We start from the raw sequence: 25,100 nt of genomic DNA, 5'->3' as shown, positions 1-25,100 counted from the left end.
CAAATATCGAAAGCCGATCGATATATCGAATATCGAAATATCGAAGGTTTGATAATATATCGGTCGATAATATCGAAAAATATCGAAGTATCGAAATATCGAAAAATATCGAAATATCGAAAAATATCGAAGTATCGAAATATCGAAGTATCGAAAAATATCGAAGTATCGAAAAATATCGGAAGTGTCGAAATATCGAAAATCTAAATATCGAAAAATATTGAAGTATCGAAAATATCGAAGTATCGAAATATCGAAGTATCGAAAAATATCGAAGTATCGAAACATATCGAAGAAAAATGCTATGCATATTAGAAAGTAGGGCATGACAGTACTTACTTCTAAGCTTTCGAGCCACTTTCAGGCCCAGTTCTAATAAAATGTCTCGATATCTCTTAACCGTCAGATAAGGCAACGGGATGATACAACCGATCACAGTACTAATGTGTTATTTTTGGTAAAGTGAGCGCTCAGCGCTACTGCCGCGACATCTTTCCAACTTATCTGACGGTTAAAGATATCAAGGGATTGTAGGACGGGCTCGCGGTAATAGAAATGCTGTTAGATTTATCTTCCCTCCCTTCATAAACACACTTCAAAGGGCACAAGAGATGCAAAATATCACCGGAGTGAATTTTATTCTTTAGAAGGGTGATTGCTTACTGATAACGAGAATCGATTCTTTTAAAACTACAGCAGTACTACTAAAAAGAGACTCGTTTGTTTCTCGTTTTTTTTACTTATTTTTTTCTCTCGACCATGATGAAAGAATATGTAATAAAAGCACTGGGTATTTAAAGTCCAAGTTGTTTCTTGGCTCTTTTTTCTTGTTCTTGCACAAAAAAGTCATGAAACAAACACTCTTTTACCTCCCTCCACGTGATAAAAACTTTTTCTTTTCTTCCACGTAAATATATGAAATAAGCCTCTCTACCTTCCTTAACAAATGCAATACCGCATATGATTGACTTTTATACTTGTTAAATTCACGACGAAAAAAAGTGCCGGGGTCCTTCATGGTTATCAGCATTTCGAGGCACCCGCTGTATTTAAGCGCTGCTTGTCTTTAGCCTTATGGAGGGGAGAGACAAATTTAATATTTGCAGCAAAGGTGGACACCTCTCTCTATGAAGAAAACCAATATCATTACTATTCTTTGCCACATAGGGCATTTTGCTTCTGTGTGGGAAATTTCAAAGGTCAGAGATAAGGGTTATACAACTAAGACATGTGGATTACAATACAACTTCAGAATCCGGTTTAACATTTTGGCTTTCAACTCGATTGTTGTATGATTTAATTTGTCTCTGCCAACTTGATTAAAGGCCACCTAATGCAAAACAGTGATTTTTTAATGTACAAATTGTTTGTTGGCGCCTACATCTTTGTTTCTTCATTTGAAAGAAGAAAGTGCTATCAAACGCCTCCTACCCCCCCCCCCCCCAAAGATAAGAACTATTATTTTTCTTCCAGATAGATGTATAAAGTAAGAGTTTTTGAAAATCAAAATCTTGCAAAAAGAATCCAGTGCTTTCGCGAATTTTCTCCCTCGTAAATTTGGTAACCGTGACAATCTTCTCTGTGATTGTTGTTGGATCTCACACAGTTGTGTTGTGATTGAAATGCCATACCAGTAGTTACTATTTGGAACGAGAGGCAGGGATCATAAAAATTGCTGAAGAAAACGCAGATTGTGGTAGTTCAACAGGAAAAAGAAATGTATCTCTGTGGAAATATTTTGAAAAATGGACAGATACTAAATATGGTGGGCCTTGTGTGCGATGTTCAAAATGTTTACTGACTGTGTCTCACAAATGTGGAAATACTTCTAACATGAAGTCACACCTGCGTGTACATCACCCGCGCTAATATTCTGAGCTTCAAAAAGCGAATCGGTTAATTCTGGATGTATCTGCTGAAGATGAAGTCTCTTCTGGAGATCCAGATTGTTCAGAAAGAGAACAGCAGGGTGCAGATTTGAGGTATGAATAATTTACTTTCATATATATATATATATATATATATATATATATATATATATATATATATATATATATATATATATATATATATATATATATATATATATATATATATATATATATATATATATATATTTGTTACATATTTCTTATGTTTTCATCGTAGTGTGTTACAAAATGTTTTCTCATTCTCGATAATAAGCACATTGCGTGAGCACCCTGACTTTAACTGATTGCTCTAGGATTAATTTACATATCAGATGATGTCTAGAAAAGTGCTGTCTTTGTCGTTGATCCATCGCATGCGTTAATAAATACAACATATCAATATAGTCCAATCACGATTGGTTGTCAACATAAACGGTTTCTTTACAATTTCTGAATGCATAAGGTGTACAGAAGTTAACCAGCAATGCATTGCCTGCGGTGTTCATATATCTATGATGTTTCATTCCTGTCAAATCGTTTAATACAGGACAAAGGTATGCATGGTGTAGCTCCGGATTACCTCCAGATATTAATGGAAAGCACACGGATAATGTACATTAAAACGGAAAATACAAACAAAACATACATAGAATTGGCAGAACCATCTGAAGTAAATCTTGTTACGTTCCATAACTTTTCTGGTATTCTGCAAAAAAATATTATTTCATTCGTTTATTTATGTAGTTATTTATTAAGTGCTTTTATTTATTTATTGACATTTTACTTACTTTTATCTGCATTTGCTGTTTTTCAATTACTTGCAAGCAAAACTATGTTCGTTTTCATGAGTTTGATTTCTTTAAGAAGAGGGTTTCAAATTAAAAAGCTTTCCAACGAGGTAGGTATTTTTCATGGCACTGTCATAATTAAGGGAATTTCTAGGACCGTCAACGTAAAGGTATACGCTTTTCGTAAGATCACTGTTGGTTAACAAAGAAAGGTCCGCGATTTTATAGTAACATCAGTTTTATTTTTTGGGAACATGGTTACAAATTTTCCTTGAACTGTAGGTAATACAGAAATATATGTCCCAAAGGATCAGAGGGTGGTGGTGCATATGGAGGCCCTCTGGCTCCTCCCCTATTAGTTTCCTGTCACCCCTATTAGTTTCCTGGAAGTTAGCCAAAAATGAAAACTAAAAAGACTACCTAAAGGCGAGAGAAATGGTGCTCCCTCGAAACGTTATGTGACAGCAGCAGTAGTAAAATAGAGAGTGGATAATGTTCCATTTCATTTTCATGCTGGGAATAGTCGAAATATTAATTTATAGTCTGATTTCCATTGAGTAACACAGCCAGTCGCTACAAGATCAGTATAACCTTTTGACTTTGTATTTAAATTGATAGACTTGTAAATTGGCACACATGTGGTTGCGACTATATTTTCATTGTTTTGGTTAGAATAGTGTTGACCACTGATCAGTAGGTGATGCTTGCTGATGTCTTGAAAATAATGTATAAGACTATTTGCAGATCAGATTCTGGACAATAATTTGTTACATGTTATCAGTTTCCTCCACTCCAAAAGGACCCCGCAAAAGAATTCGGACAAAAATGAAGAGTAAAGTAGTGAAGCGTTATTATGCCCAAATTATAGGGGGTACCTAGCCACAATATACGTTCCTTCGATTTCTGCTGCTTTGCTGTGGTTTGGCTGTGAGAAAAGTTTTTAAGAAAAAATAAAATTGGTGTTTAGCTTAAATTTGGAATAATTGGCATTCGACTTTGCCGTTCATTTCCATCAAATTCGAAGTACAAAGTATTAGTGTAAGTCGGGACAGGGCTGAATATTTTACAAACTGCTTACGCGACAGAATGAAATCAAATACTATCAATGATGGGACAGTAGGATAGGGGAACATATCTGAAGAAAATGGTAATTGAAGTAATTAGTTTTTCTAATTGAACTCATGAAAGAGTATGACGTGGGTAATTGAAATCACGATGGGGTATGACGTATGTAATTGAAATCATGAAAGAGTATGACGTGTGTAATTGAAATTATGATTGCGTACGGTGTATGTAATTGAAGTAATTAGTTTTTGTAATTGAAGTTGTGAAAAGAGTATGACGTATGTAATTGAAGTGATAACGCGTGGCAGATGGTGCCGCTGGCGCCATTACTGTCTGACCGTAATGCGAGTTCCCTTTATACTTTTTCCGCCCGTCTACTTTGTATATTACCGATTGCCGCACTGTATTGAATGTTAGCTTTCCGCTGGCGCCATTACCGTCGCGAGTTTTTTGCCCGCCCGCTTTGTATATATGCCGCTCGGTAGCCGTGGACGCTAATGGTATTTTCCGGCATACTTTGTATGTGTACCCAATACTTTAACTTAAGTAAGAAGACATGTTACCTTTGATATCACCACTGATGTTTTTTGACGTAGCACTCCGATGACACATGAACCGCACAGATCGTGGTCTTATGATTCCGGAGTTTTTTTTTTTTAATTTTTAATTATTTGTAGAATGAACTTGATTTTTTCCGAACAACTTAGAATTATTTATTGTTATAATAACATTTTCATATATTATAATTATTTAGGAACAAATAGTTGATCTATTTAAGTACGTGGAATTATAAATACTGGAAATTACAGTATAAAAATATTTGATATTTTTTTACGGTACAGCGGTGACAACGGTTTACGGTACGTTGCTGAAAGAAAATTAAAGACAAACCAGCTATGCATCTTTCTTTGTGTGTTAATACTTTCAAAGATAAATTTCTCTTTGCGTATAAGGAGCTGGCGACATCATGTGGCAGATATTTGTACTACAATGAGTCGGAGAATGAGACAAGATATATGACCTGTTTGAAATGAACCCTTAGCAATAGGTTTTGGTGTGATTGAAGCGGAATATTCGTTGATATTGGAAATTTGGAACTCAGTCTTGAAAGCATGTGGAACATATTTATTTTATATATGTCATTTACCTCTAATTGAAATACAGCTTGTTGAAATATTATTTTTGATGCTTGTGTCTATTCTGATGTACACAAGAACTATAAAATATTTTTGAAATGAGGACGGTTGACGAGTTATAAATGTAGACAGTATCTGATTAATAGCCACAAATGTTGAAATAAATACATGCTTTGATTTTTAGTGCTATTTTCTGAACCTCTATGGGACTTTCTCCTATAGATGATATTATCTGCAGTGATGGCCCAATGAGTGATATTATCTAAAGAACCACTTTATGGCGACTCTTTAGATATTTTAAGATTTACTTATTTGAAGATATTTATGTCTGCAAGACGCCTCTAATTGTGTACCAATAGACGATTTGAAAGGAATGGCCACTAAAGATTACTTTGATGGAATGCTAGTTAAGGAAAGAAAGTGCTATGTATACTGGGGTCATTATTTACAGAGGTTATTGCCATGTAATCAGTAAACGGTTTCCACAATTTTTCTATGTCCAATCTTATTTTCGAATAACATGCTGGCTAGAAATAAAATAAATAAATTGGTTAACTGTTTGCTTAACCCAAAAACTAGGACAAGGCAGGAGACTGACCCCTCATTTATTATATCTGATGAAAACGCATGAGGAAATCAGATTTTATCTATTTTTTTTTTAAATAAGCATACCAGTAGAAAGCTGAAAGATATTTTGTAACTAATCATAGATAGGAGAAGGGAGGGCAGGTAAATGAACTTATGCTTTGACGGAATTGAGGTGGCTTTATAAATACATGACCGACCATAGCCGTTTTATTATATGCTGAGTACTGCGCTTGGTATAGAGAAGATTTTATTGTGTGGTCGTATTAGAATTTATTGGTGTACTAGTTTGGTGTTTGATTTCTGCAGATAGGTGTATTGACATTGAAGATTGTTTCAGCGCTTATGCAGAATTAAGGTAAGAAAACTTTAGCTAATTTTATACATCTTATATATAAAAGAGAACGCACAAATCCTTTGTTCCCTCATCACGCTAATACGGCTGAACCAATTTCTTTCATTTTGGGGGGGTTATTAGGATTTGGACCCTAGATGGTTTTTATCATATCACTTTAATTTTTAATTACCAGTGTCTTGAGATAATTGACCATTCAAGTGTCCATAACGTACAAATCCTTTGTTAGTTCATCATAGGTAAAAATAAACGTATTTATATGCAACCCGCATGACCGTGTCACTCGGCGGGTTAACATAAATGACAGGCGATATAATGTTAACATTTACTGGAATCTTCTATGGTTTTTATCATATCACTTGAAAGCGAAAAAGTAAAAATTATCTAAGTAACAAAGTTTCTTGCGTTCCGGGGTGACCGCAGCGAAGCGGGGTGAACGCTGCTAGTCTTATATATAAAAGAGAACGCACAAATCCTTTGTTCCCTCATCACGCTAATACGGCTGAACCAATTTCTTTCATTTTTGGGGGGTTATTAGGATTTGGACCCTAGATGGTTTTTATCATATCACTTTAATTTTCAATTACCAGTGTCTTGAGATAATTGACCATTCAAGTGTCCATAACGTACAAATCCTTTGTTAGTTCATCATAGGTAAAAATAAACGTATTTATATGCAACCCGCATGACCGTGTCACTCGGCGGGTTAACATAAATGACAGGCGATATAATGTTAACATTTACTGCAATCTACTATGGTTTTTATCATATCACTTGAAAGCGAAAAAGTAAAAATTATCTAATTAACAAGGTTTATTGCGTTCCGGGGTGACCCCAGCGAAGCGGGGTGAACGCTGCTAGTAGAAAATATAGAATTAAATATTGCAAAGATTGATTGATTCATGAAATTGATATTTCGTTTTTAAACTTTGTTTTATTAAAAGAGATTTGTTTCACTATGTTGATTGTACTTAAGTTTGAGTTTATAGACCTGTTTAGCACCGATTTTTTTTTAAATGAAACGAACAAACTAATAAACAATGGAAAGCAAAGCTGAATATTACTTTGTAGGAATAAAAGAATTAATTGCCGAAGGCACATACGCTAAAAAGTTTAGCAGTAAAGAAGCTCTATTATTATTATTATTATTATTATTATTATTATTATTATTATTATTATTATTATTATTATTATAATTATTATTATTATTATTATTATTATTATTATTATTATTATTATTATTGAGTTGGAATTTTGCACATTTTGAGCTTAATTTCAAACTTTGTTTTTTTTTTTTTTGTATTTCGTTATTGTGCAGTACAGAATTGAATCAAAGTTGTAGGAAACATTATTTGTTGAAGTGATTTATTGAAGTTTACTAATATGAAATGCGTATTTATCACGTTGGTGTTTAAGGTTTTCTAACTAGGAATCAATTTGAGATTATATATAAAGAGAGATTCCTTCGTTTTGCGAAAAAAGGATTAATTGCAAGAATATTATCTTATTTGGTTGTTTTTCAGTGCCTTTATCATCATTACGTTTGTTTTCCTTATTTTGTAATATGACCATTAAATTATGATGTCAAGTCTAGTGAATTACATTTAGGATGTTTCCTTATAGTCATCGAATACTAAGCTTTTTATTGTTGATTTTACATACCGATAGTATAAAGTATTGACTTTATATGAAAGGGGGGGCATTGCCAATGTTACAGGAATTGGTGCGTGACAGAATAATTAAGTTTAAAGGGTTTGAATTATAAAATTTTGTGAGTATCCAGCGAGTTGGTAGCAGTAAAAAATAAAGAATGTCCAGCTAGGGACAAGTCATGAGATGTAATTGTAGAATAATTTCCATTAACATCTAGATGCTTTACACCGCATAATGAGAGGAGTCTACGCTTATTGACCGTAATGTTATTTCTTATATTAGCTTTGTAATTGAATTTTATTTTCCCACTTAGATCTTTTGGATTATAACTCATCGAAAATGTACTTTTTCAATTTTACGGTTATTGAGTAAAATTACGTTTAAAGTCCAAGATAATACATAGAGTTCATTTAGAACTGTGGCTATTTGAAGTATAGCTTAGCGTTGCTTCCCCATTGGTGGGTTTCCCACAACTAGGACGTGTATGTTAATTGATTAGTAAGAAACAAGCTTTATTATTACTTTTAACAGCTAGGCTATAGGAGACACGGACCTATATTTTATTATTATATTCCTGAACCACAGGAAGTAACATGGGGGATCTCCACCGTGTTAAAGCCGTATATGATACTCCGAGAAAACTTTAATACTTTATAGATGTTATTTCTTTTGGACGCATATAAAATTAAATTTATGGGGAGCAGTTTAAATGAAAGTAGAAATTGCGTAGAGCGAAATAGCAGTTTAATTTATTGGATGTCATAGAGTGAAGCAAAGCGAATAGATTTATAACTGATGAAATAGCGTAATACAGTTAATATTGACACTTAAGGACACTGGATAGAGTGTATGAACTAAGTTATTAGTTTTTAATGGGTGGCGAAACATAAGTTTTAAAGTTATGGCTATTTGAGACATGAACCTCCAACGGTGTAATTATATGAGGCATATATTATTGAATTAGTAGCGCCGCTTTGTTTGGTTTGAGATTCTAAAGGCTGTTAGTAATTTTAAAAACGGACGGCACACACGTTTTTTTTTTTAAGTTTTGGAGAACAAATTTAAAGAATTCTCTCACTTTGTTTACTGCATTATAATGTTTTAAGTCACTTGAGGAAAAACTAACACTTATAATGATTTGAGGAATAATTCCGACTTTTTGCAATTATAGTTGCTAAGTTATGAGGGAAATGGTGGTTATTTTGATCCATTAAAATAGATAGAACCTCGAAAAAATCTATGGACATTGTTATAATGCCCTAACTTGGCTTTGAAGTAAGCACTCTATCACTGATTTCCCCACAATTAAAGAAATATAGGAAATATTTTGGTATGAGGACAAATTGATTAATACTAAGACTATATAAAGGAGTAGTTGTACTGATTTGGTATTTAGATTAATTACACGGTATTTTAGTTTGTAGATTACATTTTATTAAGAAATAATGATGATTACAGGGTCCGTAGACACAATTTCAGATACAACGAGTTATAGTACTCTTGAATTTTGTTTGTAGCGTACTATTTGACTTTATTGAAACTAGTATTTCCGGAAACTAAATTTGATTTGTACTCGACTGAGTTTCAATATTATTATTGGAATCATAATTTTATATCAGAATTATCAAATTAGCTATTAGTTCCGTATTTATGTAAAATAAGTTGAACAGTATACATAAATTGTGTTTTTTTAGCAGCCTTGTTTACAGTAATATTTGAATATTACCGTACCCGATTTGTTTTATATTTATTTCCGTTTGATAATACAAATGAGAAAATGTTTAGATGGACAAAAAAAAATTTTAAATGAAATTTCTTAATTAACAAATAGAGTCTTTAGCTTCCTTAAAATATTTGATGCCGGCGAGAAATGTTATAGCACTCCTCAATACTTGTAAGGTTGATTAGTGGGATGTTCAGGACAATACTCAGAAATACATATAGAATTGGAATTGAGAATTTTAGATTTCTAGGCTACCTTGGATAATGACTTATTTGAGGACATGCCGAAACTTGTATATTTTGACATTTAAAATGCTTAGCGTACAGCAGGTTTAACTATATAGGGAACGATACCAAACATATTTAATAGAAAAGTGCCTGAAATGTTATGTAGACTAGATAAGCACTTATGTACCGCTGGATTGCATACAACCAGGGATACTACCATATCTCAACTTATTCTTTGAAATTTATTATTATACTGAGATGACATATTTTAGTTTAGCGTCCCACAATTATGACTTTCGAAAAATACTTACCAATTTTCTTTCAAATGTAAGCCAAAGGCGGGGTGGGGTCCCACCACAATTTATATAAGATTTAAAATTGTTATGAAATTACTTGATCGGACATGGACACTAAGACCGGACACTAAGATTGGGGCAGAGGGAATTTTGTATGTACTTGTTAGAGGATCAGTATCTTTCAGTTTATGGTGATTATGAGAAAATGAAAAATGAAATGAAATCTTTGAGTCCCGCGGTTATGCCGGTTAGGCTAAAGGAGACGGTAATGATGAGTAATGAATGAAAAAGGTGGAATGAAGAAAGTGGGAGGAAACGGGAAAACACCGAGAAAAAACCCATTTACACGATGCTGTCCACTACAAAGTTTACTTGGAGGGAGCAGGGTTTGAACCCGGGACCCCAAACACCGTAGGTGAATGCTCTACCACTTTTTAAACTTCCTGACTTATTTCCTACTTTAACCACTTTTCAAACTACTAGGCACGACAGGGACATGAACACAGAAACATCGAGGACAGTTAAAATTTCACCCTTGCTACTACAGAGGGACTCGAACCCCCAATTGGCTTTACCTCACAATTATCAGCCTAACGCCTCAGACCGCTCGGCTACACCCACCGGCTCACTGAACCATCGCGGTCCCTTATGAGAAATGATTTTTATATTGATTTGCTTTACAAAGAAAGCTGTTGAAATAGTATATAAAAAGTGGCAGGAAACCCACGATTACGCTGATTGTTTACTACAATTTATACAAAACACTTGTTTTTGTCATGAGAACGCTACAGGATTTGTTGAACCAAGAATTCATAGCACTGCCCCCAACAATTTTACTATTGAGTATGGCATACATTCGAGTTAAATGGACGCAATTTTAACTATAAGTAGGATACGCATTTAATTAGAAGATTTCAATATAATCAGAGGCGAAAGAACTGTACGCTGTTAATATTCGTGAAAGTATGAGGAGTAGTCAATATGAATAATAGAAGCAGAAACACTTGTTTCAATTCAATGTGAATACTATTGTTCAAGACACTGACACATGCGAAACTAAGAAAAAACCGGTTCATTATTTGTTCAACTTATATTTGCAAATAGGACCAAGTTATTGATATTGTTAGAAAATATAGCTGATACATTGTAAAGACTCATTTTCATGCTAACAATAATAATGATTAAATTTAGGCATCCCTTTTTCTTATAAATAGTCACTAATTTAGTTCAAAGTAAAATGCTTACCCTGGAACCCTACATTAGATAAATGCTTACCCAATGAGAGTCTACGTATATGGAAACTTAATGTATATGTAACAGAAAGTATCTAATTTAAAGTAAATCTGTATTAGTTGAGGCCGTTACATATGTATTTACCTTGGGTTCTTAAGTAACTAAGTTCTGAATTACAGATACTTTATATATGTAAAAACACACGATCGTTGAAGCTGCATGAACTCCTATTATTACTACAACTATTGCTACTCCCACTACTACTACTACTACTACTATTAGTACTACTGCTATCGCTACTACTATTACCAACTACTAGTATTACCACTGTCCCCGCCGCTAGTGCCACTAGTATTCTACCAGTACTACCCCCTAGTACTAGTATTACTACTATTGCTACTCCCACTACTACTACTACTACTACTACTACTAGTATTACCATCACTATTGCTACTAATACTCTATCAGCACTACCACTACTAATACTATCGACTACTAGTATTACCATCACTACTGCTATTAGTATTCTACCAGTACTACCACTGCTACTACTACTACTATTACTGTTACTACTACTACTACTACTACAACCTTTACTACTATTACAGACTAGTATTACCACTGTTAGCCACTACTGCTATTAGTATTCTACCAGTACTACCACTGCTACTACTACTACTATTACTGTTACTACTACTACTACTACTACAACCTTTACTACTATTACAGACTAGTATTACCACTGTTAGCCACTACTACTATTAGTATTCTACTACTACTACTACTACTACTACTACTACTAGTATTGCCATCATTACTGCTACTAATACTCTATTAGTACTACCACTGCTACTACTATTACTACTCCTATTGGTTGTGTGAACTATCGAATATCGGCTACTGCTTGTTGTTTTGCGGTTATTTCTTTGTTCCGCTTGTAATCTAACCTTTTTTCTTCTACTACCATGTAAACTTTTGCATGTATGTCTCTTTTTTCTTTCTTTGCATGTATGCCCTTTTTTTCTAATCAAAGTTTCTTTTCTTTGTGTTTTTTCTCTAATTATTTTTACCTATTTGCTCTATGCAGAATGCTATTAGATTTCTATTTCACCTTTTGTACTATTTGTACCTATTTTTTATTTTACTTTTTCCTTGATCGGCTTTTTAAATTGTCTCTTTCTTTCCTTGGTTTATCTCTATTGAATATTTCTCTTTTTTTTCATGTATGTCTATCTCTTTTTATAGAATAATATGATGAAGTAGGTAAAAAACTAAGTAAAGTTCCATTAATAAGCCATCTCTTACAGATTAGTATCTTCTCTTGCTTGAGTCTGACGACTTATTTTATGTAACCTGTCTTAACCTAAGCTATTCCAACTTATTGTGTGGTACCCTAATTTTGATGGGCTTCCAATTTTACATAAATTACGTCCTGATTCGCTTTTCTTTGGATTTTCCAACTATGCTGTAGCTAACATATTCTTCATTTTGCCCACCCACCTTTACTTGTTATGTAATATATCTGTCCTTCAACGACTCCGTGGTATGGATCGCTAAATATTTTCTTTTTGTTTATTGTATTACATGATTTCCTCTTTTACTTTGCTGCCGCTACTTTTATTCCTGTTGTTATTGTACTGAACTAAATTTAATTTATTGTATTTGTGCTTTGCCTCATTCGTCAATTGCCAATGACTTACAATAAAGACCAATACGGTCATGATCTGAATAATTTGTTTTGAATTATTTTAAACTTTTAAGATTTTGTCCGCAACTAAGCTTTAACTAACTTTATGGCCTATGGAACCCGGATGTTCACAGAAGCTCTCCACTGACTTCTATTCTTGCATCAATTTTTACTTTGTATTCCAATCTCTGCGAGATCTATCTTAATATTCTCCTTCCAGCCGCGCCTAGGTCTTCCTAATGGTTGTTTTCCGACTGGTCTTCCAGTCAAGAGTTTGAAAGCGTTCTTCCATTTTAGCTACATGATTTGCCCACCTAGACTTGACGATCCTAACAATGTTGGGTAAACCATATAAATTATGTAGTTCCGCCATTTTCCATTTCCGAGGACTGAATATTCGTCTTAGGATCTTGTTTTCAAATACTTTTTAGTTTATGTTTTACCCTCAGAGTAAGTGACAGTGTTTTGCAGCCATACAAAACAACAACTAAGCTTTAAATGTTTCCTAAACTCTAAACTTAAGCTCATGTCCTGCTTTTACTTGCTAACTAATTAGTTTGCTAGTTCTTAATTAATGCTAAACCAGTATGGTGCTTTTAACTAATGCATACTCAAGTTTTTTCCTATCCTAAACTAAGCTTAAGCTATTTGAAAAGTTTTTGCCTCCCTGTTTGCTATTATATGTCTGTTACCAATTCTATTATTAGATGTCTCTTAGAATTTCCAATTGTGCGCCTCTCTGTAGATGATTTTAAGAGTGGTGTATGGGTTCCTTATTGTGTTAGCATTATATATTTCTTAAAATGGTTGCTTGGTATTTTATTGTGTTTAGTATTTTTCTTGCTTGGCTTCTACTGCTATTTACTATTATTAGCACTACTACTTGTATTTTTTCAAAGTGATTGTCTGTTATTCTATTATAACTTCTTTAACCTAACCCAAACTATTTGACATTAGCTATTATATGTCTTTTATCTTTCTGTATATAGCAGAAGCTTTCTGTTTGTGTATAATCCAAATTTGTTGTTTTGTCATTATGCATGTTTTCTTATGCTTGCCTTTGTTTTTTTCTTTGTATTGTTTTTTTTTGTACTCTGTTTTCGTAGACTTTTTATAAATGTTTCCTTTAGATTTCTCGTAACTTATCAAAACGCCATTGACATCTCCTGTATGCCTTTTTCCTGCCACCTCTTCCTAGTATCTTATAGTACTGATATTTGAAAATTTAATTCTAACAGAACCAAATGATTTATACATATTTCAGAAATATATATCTTTAGATATACTCAATATCATGTTCTTGTATCTTATATAAGGCATACCATATACTATACTAACATATAAGATAGATATAGATATATCTCTAATGTAAATATAAATATATAGTTATAGATAGATATAGTTATAGATATAGATAGATATCGATATAGTTATAGATAGATATAGTTGTAGATATAGATAGATATATATAGCTATATATAGATATATAGATATAGATAGATATAGATATATAGTTAGATATACTTATAGATATATATAAATATAGTTATAGATATAATTATAGATATATAGATATAGATAGATATAGATATATAGTTAGATATACTTATAGATATAGATATATATAAAAATAGTTATAGATATAGATAGATAGATATAGATAGATATAGTTATAGTTGTAGATATAGATATATCTCTAATGTAAATATAGATATATAGTTAGGTATAAGGTTTTATACTACAACATATGTTCTAACATATGTTACGTTATATTTTAGGTTACCCTTTTGTGGCAATACCATTATTACTGCTGTAGTACTAAAAAGTATCGAGAAGTACCACCCAAAAGTACCAGAGGAGCAAGATATTTTCTGCTACCAAAGGTATTTTTTATTCCTTTTGTACTTAAATAGACCATTTATGTTGGTGCAAGAATATTATTGAAAATAATACGAAATAGTAAAATAAGATTTTTTTGTAAGTTTCGCAGCGTAGCTGCTCTGAGCTTCTTATTTTAAAAACGAGTGTTATTTTAAATAACACGAACCAATAAAAAAAGAAGCGAAATAATAAAAAGATAAGAAATTTTTTGTAAGTTCACACTGTAAGTGTTCTTAGGAGTATGCTTTGGCATACGAACCAATAAAAAATAAGAAATTTTTTGTAAGTTTCGCAGCGTAGCTGCTCTGAGCTTGTGTACCAAGTGATCGGTAAAAGATAAGAATTTTTTTTTGTAAGTTCACATGAAGTGTTCGAGTAATTTATTACGAAAGGTTAAATTAATAAGAACCAATTAAAAAATGATTAGGAAAATAAATTACAAGTGTTACTTAGTAATGTTTCATTGTTTCAGGGCAGGCAGCTAATTGCAGTAAAAGTTGCAGCGGAATTCAGAATTCCAAAGTATCGCACTTCACAGAAGTAAAGTAAGTATCATTGGTAACTTACATAATAGTTTGTGCTTAAGAAATTTTTTGTAAGTTCACACTGTAAGTGTTCGAGTAATTTATTACGAGAGGTTAAATTAATAAGAAGCGATCAAATTAAAGTTAACAAGGAGTTTGCTCAGCAAACGAATTATTTACAAGTTCACAGCGTAGCTGCTCTGAGCTTGTGTAGCATGCAGATTACTTTTGAAAGAATTATTTTGCATTATTTCATTTGTCATAGCGTGCATTATTTGTAACAGTTTGTAACATGCAGATTACTTTATGAAAGAATTATTTTGCATTACTTATTTTTTGAGAACCTGCATTTGTTTTGCACAACATAAAGTTTGTAACATGTTTCCGTTTACAACATACATTTTTTTGTTAACAGCTGATAAATTTTTCTTACGTACAATTTTCTTTGAATTTATTTTTTGTTCGCAATACACATGTAAGTTTTTTAGCATGCAGTTTTGTTAACACCACTTAAAAATTTTTTGTAGCATGCAACATAGTTAAATTTTTGCAAATTAATTTCTACAGTTTAGTATTACACATTTTCAAATTTTTATAATGTTTCATGTAAAGTAATATTGTCTTTCTTTATTCTTACAGCATTCAAGTGTTTCATCCTCAAGTGTGAATTTACCACTTCTCATATTTTATTTGACATCTAAGAACATTTAGATAAGGATTTCCTGTCTTACCAGCGGCGGTAAGCGTTCATATACATTTTTTGTTAAATAGAAATAAAATATTTGTTACTTACATAAATGAATTAATAAAAACAATATTTTAATCTAATGAAACTATAATATAAAGAGTATATAATTAAAGACATACAAATAATTTTGAGTAAATTAACTTTACATGTGTTTAAGTACACAAACTTAATGAATATTTAAGATCATGTAAAATTAAATTTTCGTTTGCAACTCATTTAAATTTTAATTAGTTTTTTTTGCATTTTTTTTTATTTTGCAAAAGTTTCATGTAAACATATAAAGAATTGCATTGCAAGAATTTAATGTCAATTGAAAATAAAACATTAACGTTTACAATTAACTTATAAAAACAAAATTAACTGCTTTTATGAACGTGTGCAGAAAAATTTTTTCAAACATTTTTTATTTTTCAAAGTTACACTTTTTGTTTACGCATTGCATTTTTTAATTTTAAAATTGCATCATTGTTTTTTTAACTTGTATTTTTCATTTTGTATAATCTAAATACATTTTTATACGTATAACAATTTCAAAGTATCGACACAAGTAAATTAGAAATATGAAAAAGTTTTACTAATACAAGAAATTCTTCATTTTATCAGTTAGAATATAAATGGCTATCAAAGTAAAAGATACAAATATTATTAACACTTACTTAATGAAAACTAACATTACAAGTGAATAATATTTTTAGTAATAAATAAATAATGCGTTACAAAATACATTAAAACAGAATTTAAAAAATTGTATTATAAAAACTACATTATCAGAAAAAATATTTAATGTGTGTGTGTGTTAGTTTTGTTTACTTATACATTTTATGATATTTTACAATTTTAATTCGTACGCTTCCTATGAAGTGAAGCTCTGAACAATCTATGATTCTAATTATTTTATTCGTTTACATGTATAACATGTTCGAATAATATGTGAGTGTACTAAAATAAGCTCTGACCAACTTTGTTGGGATCCAATAAATATTTGTGTAAAAAATAATTGTTAAATGTTTCGAAACTTGTTAAAAGTTGTAAACTGCTAAATAATTTTTTTAAACTAAATGTACTTTTCCTAACCATTCTTCTTTTTTTCTTATTTGGTTTCAAGTTTGTTTATTCTCTGCTAATTTTTATACTATTGCTATTCTATTAATGTCTTTGTTATGTTGTTGTTGGATGGCCTTTAACTGCGATTTCTAATAATTAACTATCCTAATGTTATCTTTTGCTATTCTTTGTTGAATAAAATTGCATTATCTTTAAAATCTGCTATTTCTATGCTATCGTTTGTTTTAATAACTGGCTAAATTAAATATGGTTTTGCTAACCTATATTGATTAATTATCTATATTCTTTAAATCTCTGCTATATTGTTTGTCTGATAAAGTTCTGATGCTTTGGGTCATAAACTGTTCTAAACCTTTTTTCTAACCTTGTTTCTTAATTGATTTTTTGCTAAACTATTTCTTCTTTGATATGCTTTGTTTACTATGTTATTTTTTATTAATTTGTGTTTCTGTTTATTACTACTTGGATTTTTTATTGCCAGTGTTATTTTGAAATGATTTTTTATTCTTTGGAATGTTCACATCAGATATGTTCATTTTTTCAAATATGAAAATATTATTGCCCGTAAAATTAAATATTCGGAAACATTCGGTTAAATTCGGGAAACTTCCAGAACGTCACATAACTAAATAATACATGTTTGTAAAATAACATTATTACTTTAGAAAATATTTTATGTCGTCTAGGTACGAGATTACAAACTAAATTATTTGGGTACGAGATTACAAACTGAACACGATTGGGTACGAGACTTTAAAGTAAATGTATCTGGGTACGAGATTACAAACTAAATGCGTTTGGGTACGAGATTACATTTCCGAAAGTATAAATACGGCGCAGCAAGCCGCGGCGAATCAGTATAGAGGACGTTCCTGTTTGTACGTTGTGTGCTGCAATTGTAAAACAGTTAGATAAATATTACAGGATTTTGTCATTTAGTGTTATCAAAAACTGTGAGTGGATTTACCGGTTCTGTAAAGTGAAAAACTTACGGAGTTATAGTTATCAGGATCTGTTGATAAACATTTAATTATATTTTCAATAAACAGTGTTAGTATAGGATTGGTATTTTCGGCAATCTTCGGAAAATTTCGTTAATGTTCGGAAAACTTCGTGTGGAATTTACAATATTTTCGTGTATATAAGTTAAGTAAAATTGAGCGGTCAGTCGGTAGTGAAGAATTATTGAAATTGTGAAGACGTTCCTGGTTTATACTACGTGGTGCAATTAGCATGAAGAAAATTTTATTACGGCAAACTGTAAACTGGTGAAAGCGGAAACTATTGAAGAATTTACCGATAAAGTTAAATAGTGTGTTCGGTAAACTGAAAGAAAAGTCACGAGAAGATTTATTATTATAGTTAACGGCAAATATTAGTGCAATTATCGATAAGCTTTCAAGTGTATTGTCGGTAAACTTGAAACTGAATTTGTGATTTACAATTATCGTTGTGCGTGAAAAATACTGTGAATTTACTTGAACATATATTTGATTACAGATGGCACATATGGCATTAATTAAGGAGGCAGAAAATCTGTTGGATCTTCAAATGCAATTTGGATTTGAGGCACCCGAAGTTACATTTTATACTTGGACAAGGCTAATAGAAAATTATCATTCCAAGGGGGTGCGTGTGTATAATGAGCAATATGATAGTTTATTACGTGCGCTATTACACCATTTTAAGGGTGTGCAGAATGTTATTTTAGCAGGGTGTAAATCCGCAACCGATATCAGCGATCTTTATCGGATAGGATTTTTCCGCAAAGATGATATAAAAAATCAGGCTTGCGAAAAGTTCAAGCAGTTGATATTAGCAGGTAAGACAGATGGCTTATTTGCTGAAGCTGCTGCTGAACTATTAGGTGATCCTGTGAACTTAGCAGAATCAAGTTCTATGAGTTCTAGGGAACCTATAAACTTGCCAGGGCCAAGCTCTGCAAGTTCTGGGGGACCTATAAACTTAGTGGGATCTGGTTCTGTGAGTTCTAAAGATGTGCCTAAGACAATGGATGGTACGGGTGTGCCAAATTTTAAGATTGTAAGGAGTACATCCCGTAATTATGCATACTTCGGGCTAAAGGGGACAGAGCTAACTATTAAGTGTATGGGTTCAAATGGAATCGAAGATCCGGAAAAATATATACGAAATCTGTTTGATTTTGTAATGACCCATACATTAAAGGATGTTGACAAGAACACCTTTGTAGGTATAACTATCGAGAGCAGTGCCTCGAAGTTAAATAAACCAATTTATTTGTCATGGCGCAAAAAATCGGAATTGAACCCTGAGGTCCTCTTTTCCATAGTGGAAAATACCCTCAACAGTAATGAGGAGTTCCTAATTGGAGGTGACGTTACGTTTAAGGTGCATAGTGTGCATCTCCGAAAGGGAAGAGGAAGAAAACGTGAACGAACCATTAAGAAATATCTTCCATTGGGTGAGTTCTTGGAAGATAAATTACTTCCTATGGAAAGGATGTGTACTGCCTCCCAAAGAGTGTAATTCTTGGGATGGCAAGAGTTGATCAAAGGTATGAACAGGTATATCAATTGAAAAAAAACCCAAAACGATTGTTGAAACAGGCAAGGAAATTAGCTATAAAACTAGGAATAAACGCTGCAGATCAAAATGGGTGTACTTTAAACGACGTGAAAAAAATACAAAACCACCTCGCACCTAAGTATCAGATCATTGTGTACGAAAGGAATCAAATGACACGAGAATTTTATGTGATATATCCGGGAATTAAGGGTGGTAAGCAAATTTACATTTTATATGAAGATAATCACTACCAACTGATAACTAGTGTACGTAAACTTTTGGGAACCGACGGATTTTGTGATCATTGCTTGCAGGGGTACAATAAATCCAGTATTTTTCATAAGTGTGAATTTAAGTGCACATATTGTGAAAAGTACCACGAGTTATCGACCTCTGATATGCAACGAAAATGCGATGATTGCCATAGATTGTTTCCGACAAGTGAATGTTTTGAAAATCACAAAGATGTAAGTGCACGAGGCAAGACTGTATGTGATACGGTTAGGGTGTGTGATGAATGTGGTGTTATGTTTGATTTGAGACGCCGGCATAATTCTGTGCATAAATGCGGGGAACGTTTGTGTAAATCATGCTATAAGCATGTTGAACGTGACCATGTATGTTATGTGCAGAACCAACAACTTAACCGGGTAGAAAAGTATTTGTATATAATCTTTGATGTAGAGACTATGCTTCTAGATATGAATACTGAGAACGAACAGGAGCATATAGTAAATCTTGTTTGCGCGCAATTGATTTGCTACAAGTGTAAGGGTAGCAGTTTAGACATACCATGCTTTGAATGTGGAAATGAAAATGGAAAACGCGAGTTTTCTTTTAAGAACATCGATGAGTTTATTAACTTTGTGTTAATATCTCGTCCGAAGTTCGAACGTACAATTGTACTGAGCCATAATGGATCACGCTATGATATCCATTTCTGTCTTAAAAAATCTCATTGAAACCCAACATTTTACACCATCAATGACAATGACGGGGCACAAAATTACCGAGTTGCGGGTCGGTAATCATTTAATCTTTCGCGATACATTTCTTTATATGGGGGTGAAATTATCAAAACTCCCAAAATCATTAGGTCTTTCTGGAAATTTAAAGAAGGGAGATTTCCCATACTTGTTCAATACACCAAGTAATCAAAATTATGTAGGCAAAATTCCGGACATTAAGTATTTTAATCCTGAAAATCGTGCTCCGGAAGAACGACAACAATTAATCGCCTGGCACCAAGAACGTGCTGCAAGTGGCGAGCAGTATGACCTGCAAAAGGAAATGTTGGAGTATTGCCGCAATGATGTGAAAATTTTAGCAGAAGCGGTTATCAAGTTTTCGGATATGGTAGAGGAGAAAACTGGCGGAATCCAGTGTTTCATTTCATCCGGAACCATAGCCAGTCTTGCTATGCTTACATACTGCACTTTGTATTTACCCAAAGAGTCAATTGCGATTATTCCGCCTCTTGGATTTGACTACCGCGATCGGCAAAGTGTAAAAGCTTTGCAATGGTTGCGGTATATGAGCAAAACAAGAGGTACTGTAATTCAACATTCAGGAAATGGAGGCGAAAGACGATTTGGAAAATACAAGGTGGATGGGTATGAGCCATCTAGTAATATTGTTTATGAGTTTCATGGGTGTTTTTTCCACGGGGGCCTAACCTGTTACCCTGATATGCGCTACGAACAACTTGACGCATCCTCACCCCATCGTACAACCATGCAGCAAAAGTACGAAGCGACCACTATTAAATCCCAATATTTAAAAGAACGTAATTTCAACGTTGTTGAGAAATGGGAGTGTGAATGGGATAACCAGGTGAAGTGCGACAAGTCCATTCAGGAGTTTATTAAAACTCAGTGTAATGATCTTGTTGATCATTTGGTTCCCAAGCACGGATTTAATGGTGGACGAACTGAATGCTTTAATGCCTTGTATGAATGTACTAATGAGGAGTATATTCAGTATCTGGACGTTACTAGTCTCTAACCTTGGGTAATGGCTCGTAAACCGTTGCCAGTGGGTGCGCCAAAAATTCATAGGGGGCCGGACTTTCCAGAAGTGGAAAGTATTCATGGTATAGTTAAATGTACCGTTTTGCCTCCAAGTGAATTATTCTTTCCGATCTTGCCATATGTTGCACATGGTCGATTACTTTTCGGTTTATGTCGCACATGTATGGAGGAAGAAAGTGTTACCGAGTGTTTGCATTGTGAAAATGATCGTGCTATTACTGACACATTCTGCACCCCAGAATTGCATAGAGCACTTCAAAACGGATATAAGATACTCAAAATAAAGGAAGTTTGGGAATTTAACCTGGTTGGCGGTGAGGAAGAAAATTCGCGTAGTCTGTTTAAAGACTATGTGAATTCTTTCCTTCAAATGAAGCAGGAGGCTTCAGGTTTTCCTGCATCATGTCAAAGCGAAGGAGATAAACAAAAATACATTCAGGAGTATCATGGCATACAGTTAAATTACAATAATATTAGAACAAACCCGGGTCTGAGGTATATCTCCAAGATATTCCTCAACTCGCTTTATGGAAAATGGGGACAGAGAACCGATCTTCCACAATCAAAAGTCGTTGACACTCCGGAAAGACTTTTGACGTACCTGCTGTCACCGCAATACGAAGTACAAACAGTAACACCCATTGGTCAACGTCATCTCCTAATCACTTACAAAGACATTGAAAGCGAAAATAAACCATGGAAGTTTTCAAATGTCGTGCTTGCTTCGTTCATCACATCGTGGGCAAGACTTCGTCTTCATGACCTATTGACTGCTGTAGGGCCTGAAGCCATATTATATTGTGACACAGACAGCATTATGTTTATACAACAACGAAATAGAGAATCCAATCTTACAATCGGATCCTACCTGGGAGAACTAACTAATGAAGTACCAGAAGGGTGGGAAATCGATATGTTTATTGGATTAGGGGCTAAAAATTATGCGTATAGAATGAAAGAAATTGGGACGGGAAAATTTGATTATGTGTATAAAATTCGGGGTATCACTTTGGACAGTAGAACGCGGCAGGAAATTAATTTTGATCATTTTTACAAATTAGTTCAAAACAAAATTGAAAAAAAAAGAGTTAAAGTTTCCAGGGAGGATTGTGCGTAAGGCTGGGTTTTCTATTGTCTCTAAAACACAGGTAAAGACACACCGTAAAGTAAATAATAAGCGACAAAGACTAAACCCTGACAGTGAAACAGATTACCGTAGTATTCCATACGGTTATCGAAGGCAAAGTCTTGTTCTGTGAGGAGTGTATGAATGAAAACAAGAGTGAATGTGTTGTAAATATGTAAATAGTATTGTAAATAATGTATATACATTAATTGTATGAATGGTAGGAAATGACTATGGCAATTCCGCAAAACATTGCTATACTGCCTCGGATATAGCATATAATTATTCACATCATTGATTTCTTTCTTGCATTCACAAGTACTGGATATTATATCATCTTTATAACATATCTGCACCTCTCACATCGCACCCTCATTTTGTAAATAATATATTATATATTGTAAATAGATTTTTATACAAATTTTGTTAATAGATTTTTTTCATATTGTAAATAGTTTTTTATATATTGTAAATAATTTTTCATATTGTAAATAGTTTTTATATATTGTAAATAGATTTTTTTCATATTGTAAATAGATTTTTCATATTGTAAATAGTTTTTATATATTGTAGATTTTATATATTGTAAATATTTTTTTTCATATAACGTAAATACCATATTTCAAATATTAAATTAGTTTTGTTAATCAAATACAAACAATCAATAGAACACTGTATATATCATTATATTAATCAATTGTTATATATCATTATATTCAAACACTTGTTATATATCTACATTTTTATTTTTATTATATATCTACATTTTTATTTTTATTATATATATTCAATTTTTTTATTTTTATTATATATGTACATTTTAATTTTTATTATATATTTTACATTTTATTATATTTGCAATTTTTTATTATATATAATATTTTGTCATTATTTTTACAATAAATTTTTTTAAACTATATTCATGCCTTTAATTTCTACATCCTATAAAATTAAAAGGTACTTAATGCAAAAAAGTATGTGTATTCTGTATAAGATAAAGGAAGAATACATATGCTTCATATACTATTATATAAACTTATTTGTGTACATTATACTAAAGTATGTGTATTCTGTATTAGATAAAGGAAGAATACATATGCTTCATATGTATAAAAAATAGAATATTAATAAAGGCACAATATTTATACTTTTCATAAAATTACAATATCAAATTCATATATTCACTCAATGAATTATTATTTTATTAAGTTTAATAATAATCTGAATCAAAAAAGTCAACCAAGGTTATAAATATATCCTAATACATGAAATTACAAATGCGGTATCGCAATATTTGTTTGTTCGCACAACAAGTTCTTCTACGTCATAAAAAAAATGACATCATCAATAAAGCAGTGGCAGCAACCAAAAAAATAGCCAGCGGCGGAATATTATCAAAGGTAAGTAAACTTTCTCTTCTTACTTAAGTTAAAATATCGGGTAAACATACAAAGTGTGCCAAAATACCATTAGCGTCCGTGGCTACCGAGCGGCATATATACAAAGCGGGCGGGCAAAAAACTCGCGACGGTAATGGCGCCAGCGGAAAGCTAACATTCAATACAGTGCGGCAATCGGTAATATACAAAGTAGACGGGCGGAAAAAGTATAAAGGGAACTCGCATTACGGTCAGACAGTAATGGCGCCAGCGGCACCATCTGCCACGCGTTATCACTTCAATTACATACGTCATACTCTTTTCACAACTTCAATTACAAAAACTAATTACTTCAATTACATACACCGTACGCAATCATAATTTCAATTACACACGTCATACTCTTTCATGATTTCAATTACATACGTCATACCCCATCGTGATTTCAATTACCCACGTCATACTCTTTCATGAGTTCAATTAGAAAAACTAATTACTTCAATTACCATTTTCTTCAGATATGTTCCCCTATCCTACTTGGGACAAGGGAGAAACATGGGAGGGTGCAACACTGTTTTTCTTTTTTGTGCAAGATTGTTTTCTGTCTGGTGACTTAAATTCACAAATTAGTAAATGCTTTCATATCTAGTTTATATTCAAGTTTGTTATACCCAAATAAATTTCATAATTTCTTCTTAATAACGTTTTTAAAATGGCCAGATTCATTGTCACACCCTATAAGTAAAATTATACACTTTATGGATATACTGGCATACAAGTCTATTTGTCTATATTACATCACTAATTTCTTTAAGCAGCACTGATTGAATTATTTGGTATATAGTAAAATGTAGCTATCATTTTTATAAATATTAAAATATTTATTTTTTGAAGTTGTGAACACGTCATAACATATTTTGAATAGGACAAATATGATAATTGTATGATGCTTTACAAAATAAAAATTGGTAAGGTTTTATTACCTACTCTTAAAAAAGAATTGAAATATTGTCAGGTTTACAAAAGCATGTTAGATTTCAGAAGAGTACTGTGTAATTTTTAAAGATAGCACTGTAAGATTTAAGTAAGACTTCACTTATCCAGTCCGGTGGTATAACATTATTGTTTTTTTTTTTAATGAG

The 25,100-nt window shown here is 32.5% G+C and overlaps 1 protein-coding gene across 1 annotated transcript; it reads left to right on the top strand.

Moving 5' to 3' along the window:
* The first annotated feature begins 5,712 nt into the window (after positions 1–5,712).
* LOC145665486 (uncharacterized) lies at positions 5,713–19,384 on the top strand. The gene is made up of 5 exons (XM_081732795.1): positions 5,713–5,842; positions 14,437–14,541; positions 15,012–15,084; positions 15,703–15,802; positions 18,377–19,384. The coding sequence occupies exon 5, from the start codon at positions 18,377–18,379 to the stop codon at positions 19,382–19,384; it is 1,008 nt and encodes a 335-aa protein (XP_081588921.1). The 5' UTR covers positions 5,713–5,842; positions 14,437–14,541; positions 15,012–15,084; positions 15,703–15,802.
* Positions 19,385–25,100: the final 5,716 nt, after the last annotated feature.

Source organism: Thermobia domestica, chromosome 11 (assembly GCF_964235325.1).
Source record: "Thermobia domestica chromosome 11, izTheDome1.hap1.1, whole genome shotgun sequence".
Lineage (NCBI taxonomy): Eukaryota > Metazoa > Arthropoda > Insecta > Zygentoma > Lepismatidae > Thermobia > Thermobia domestica.
Note: the sequence above shows the minus strand (reverse complement) of the source record. Positions and strands in the feature narration are given on the sequence as shown.

Coding starts and splice junctions, on each gene's coding strand:
- LOC145665486 (XM_081732795.1), top strand. CDS start 18,377: ATGGCACATATGGCATTAATTAAGGAGGCAGAAAATCTGTTGGATCTT.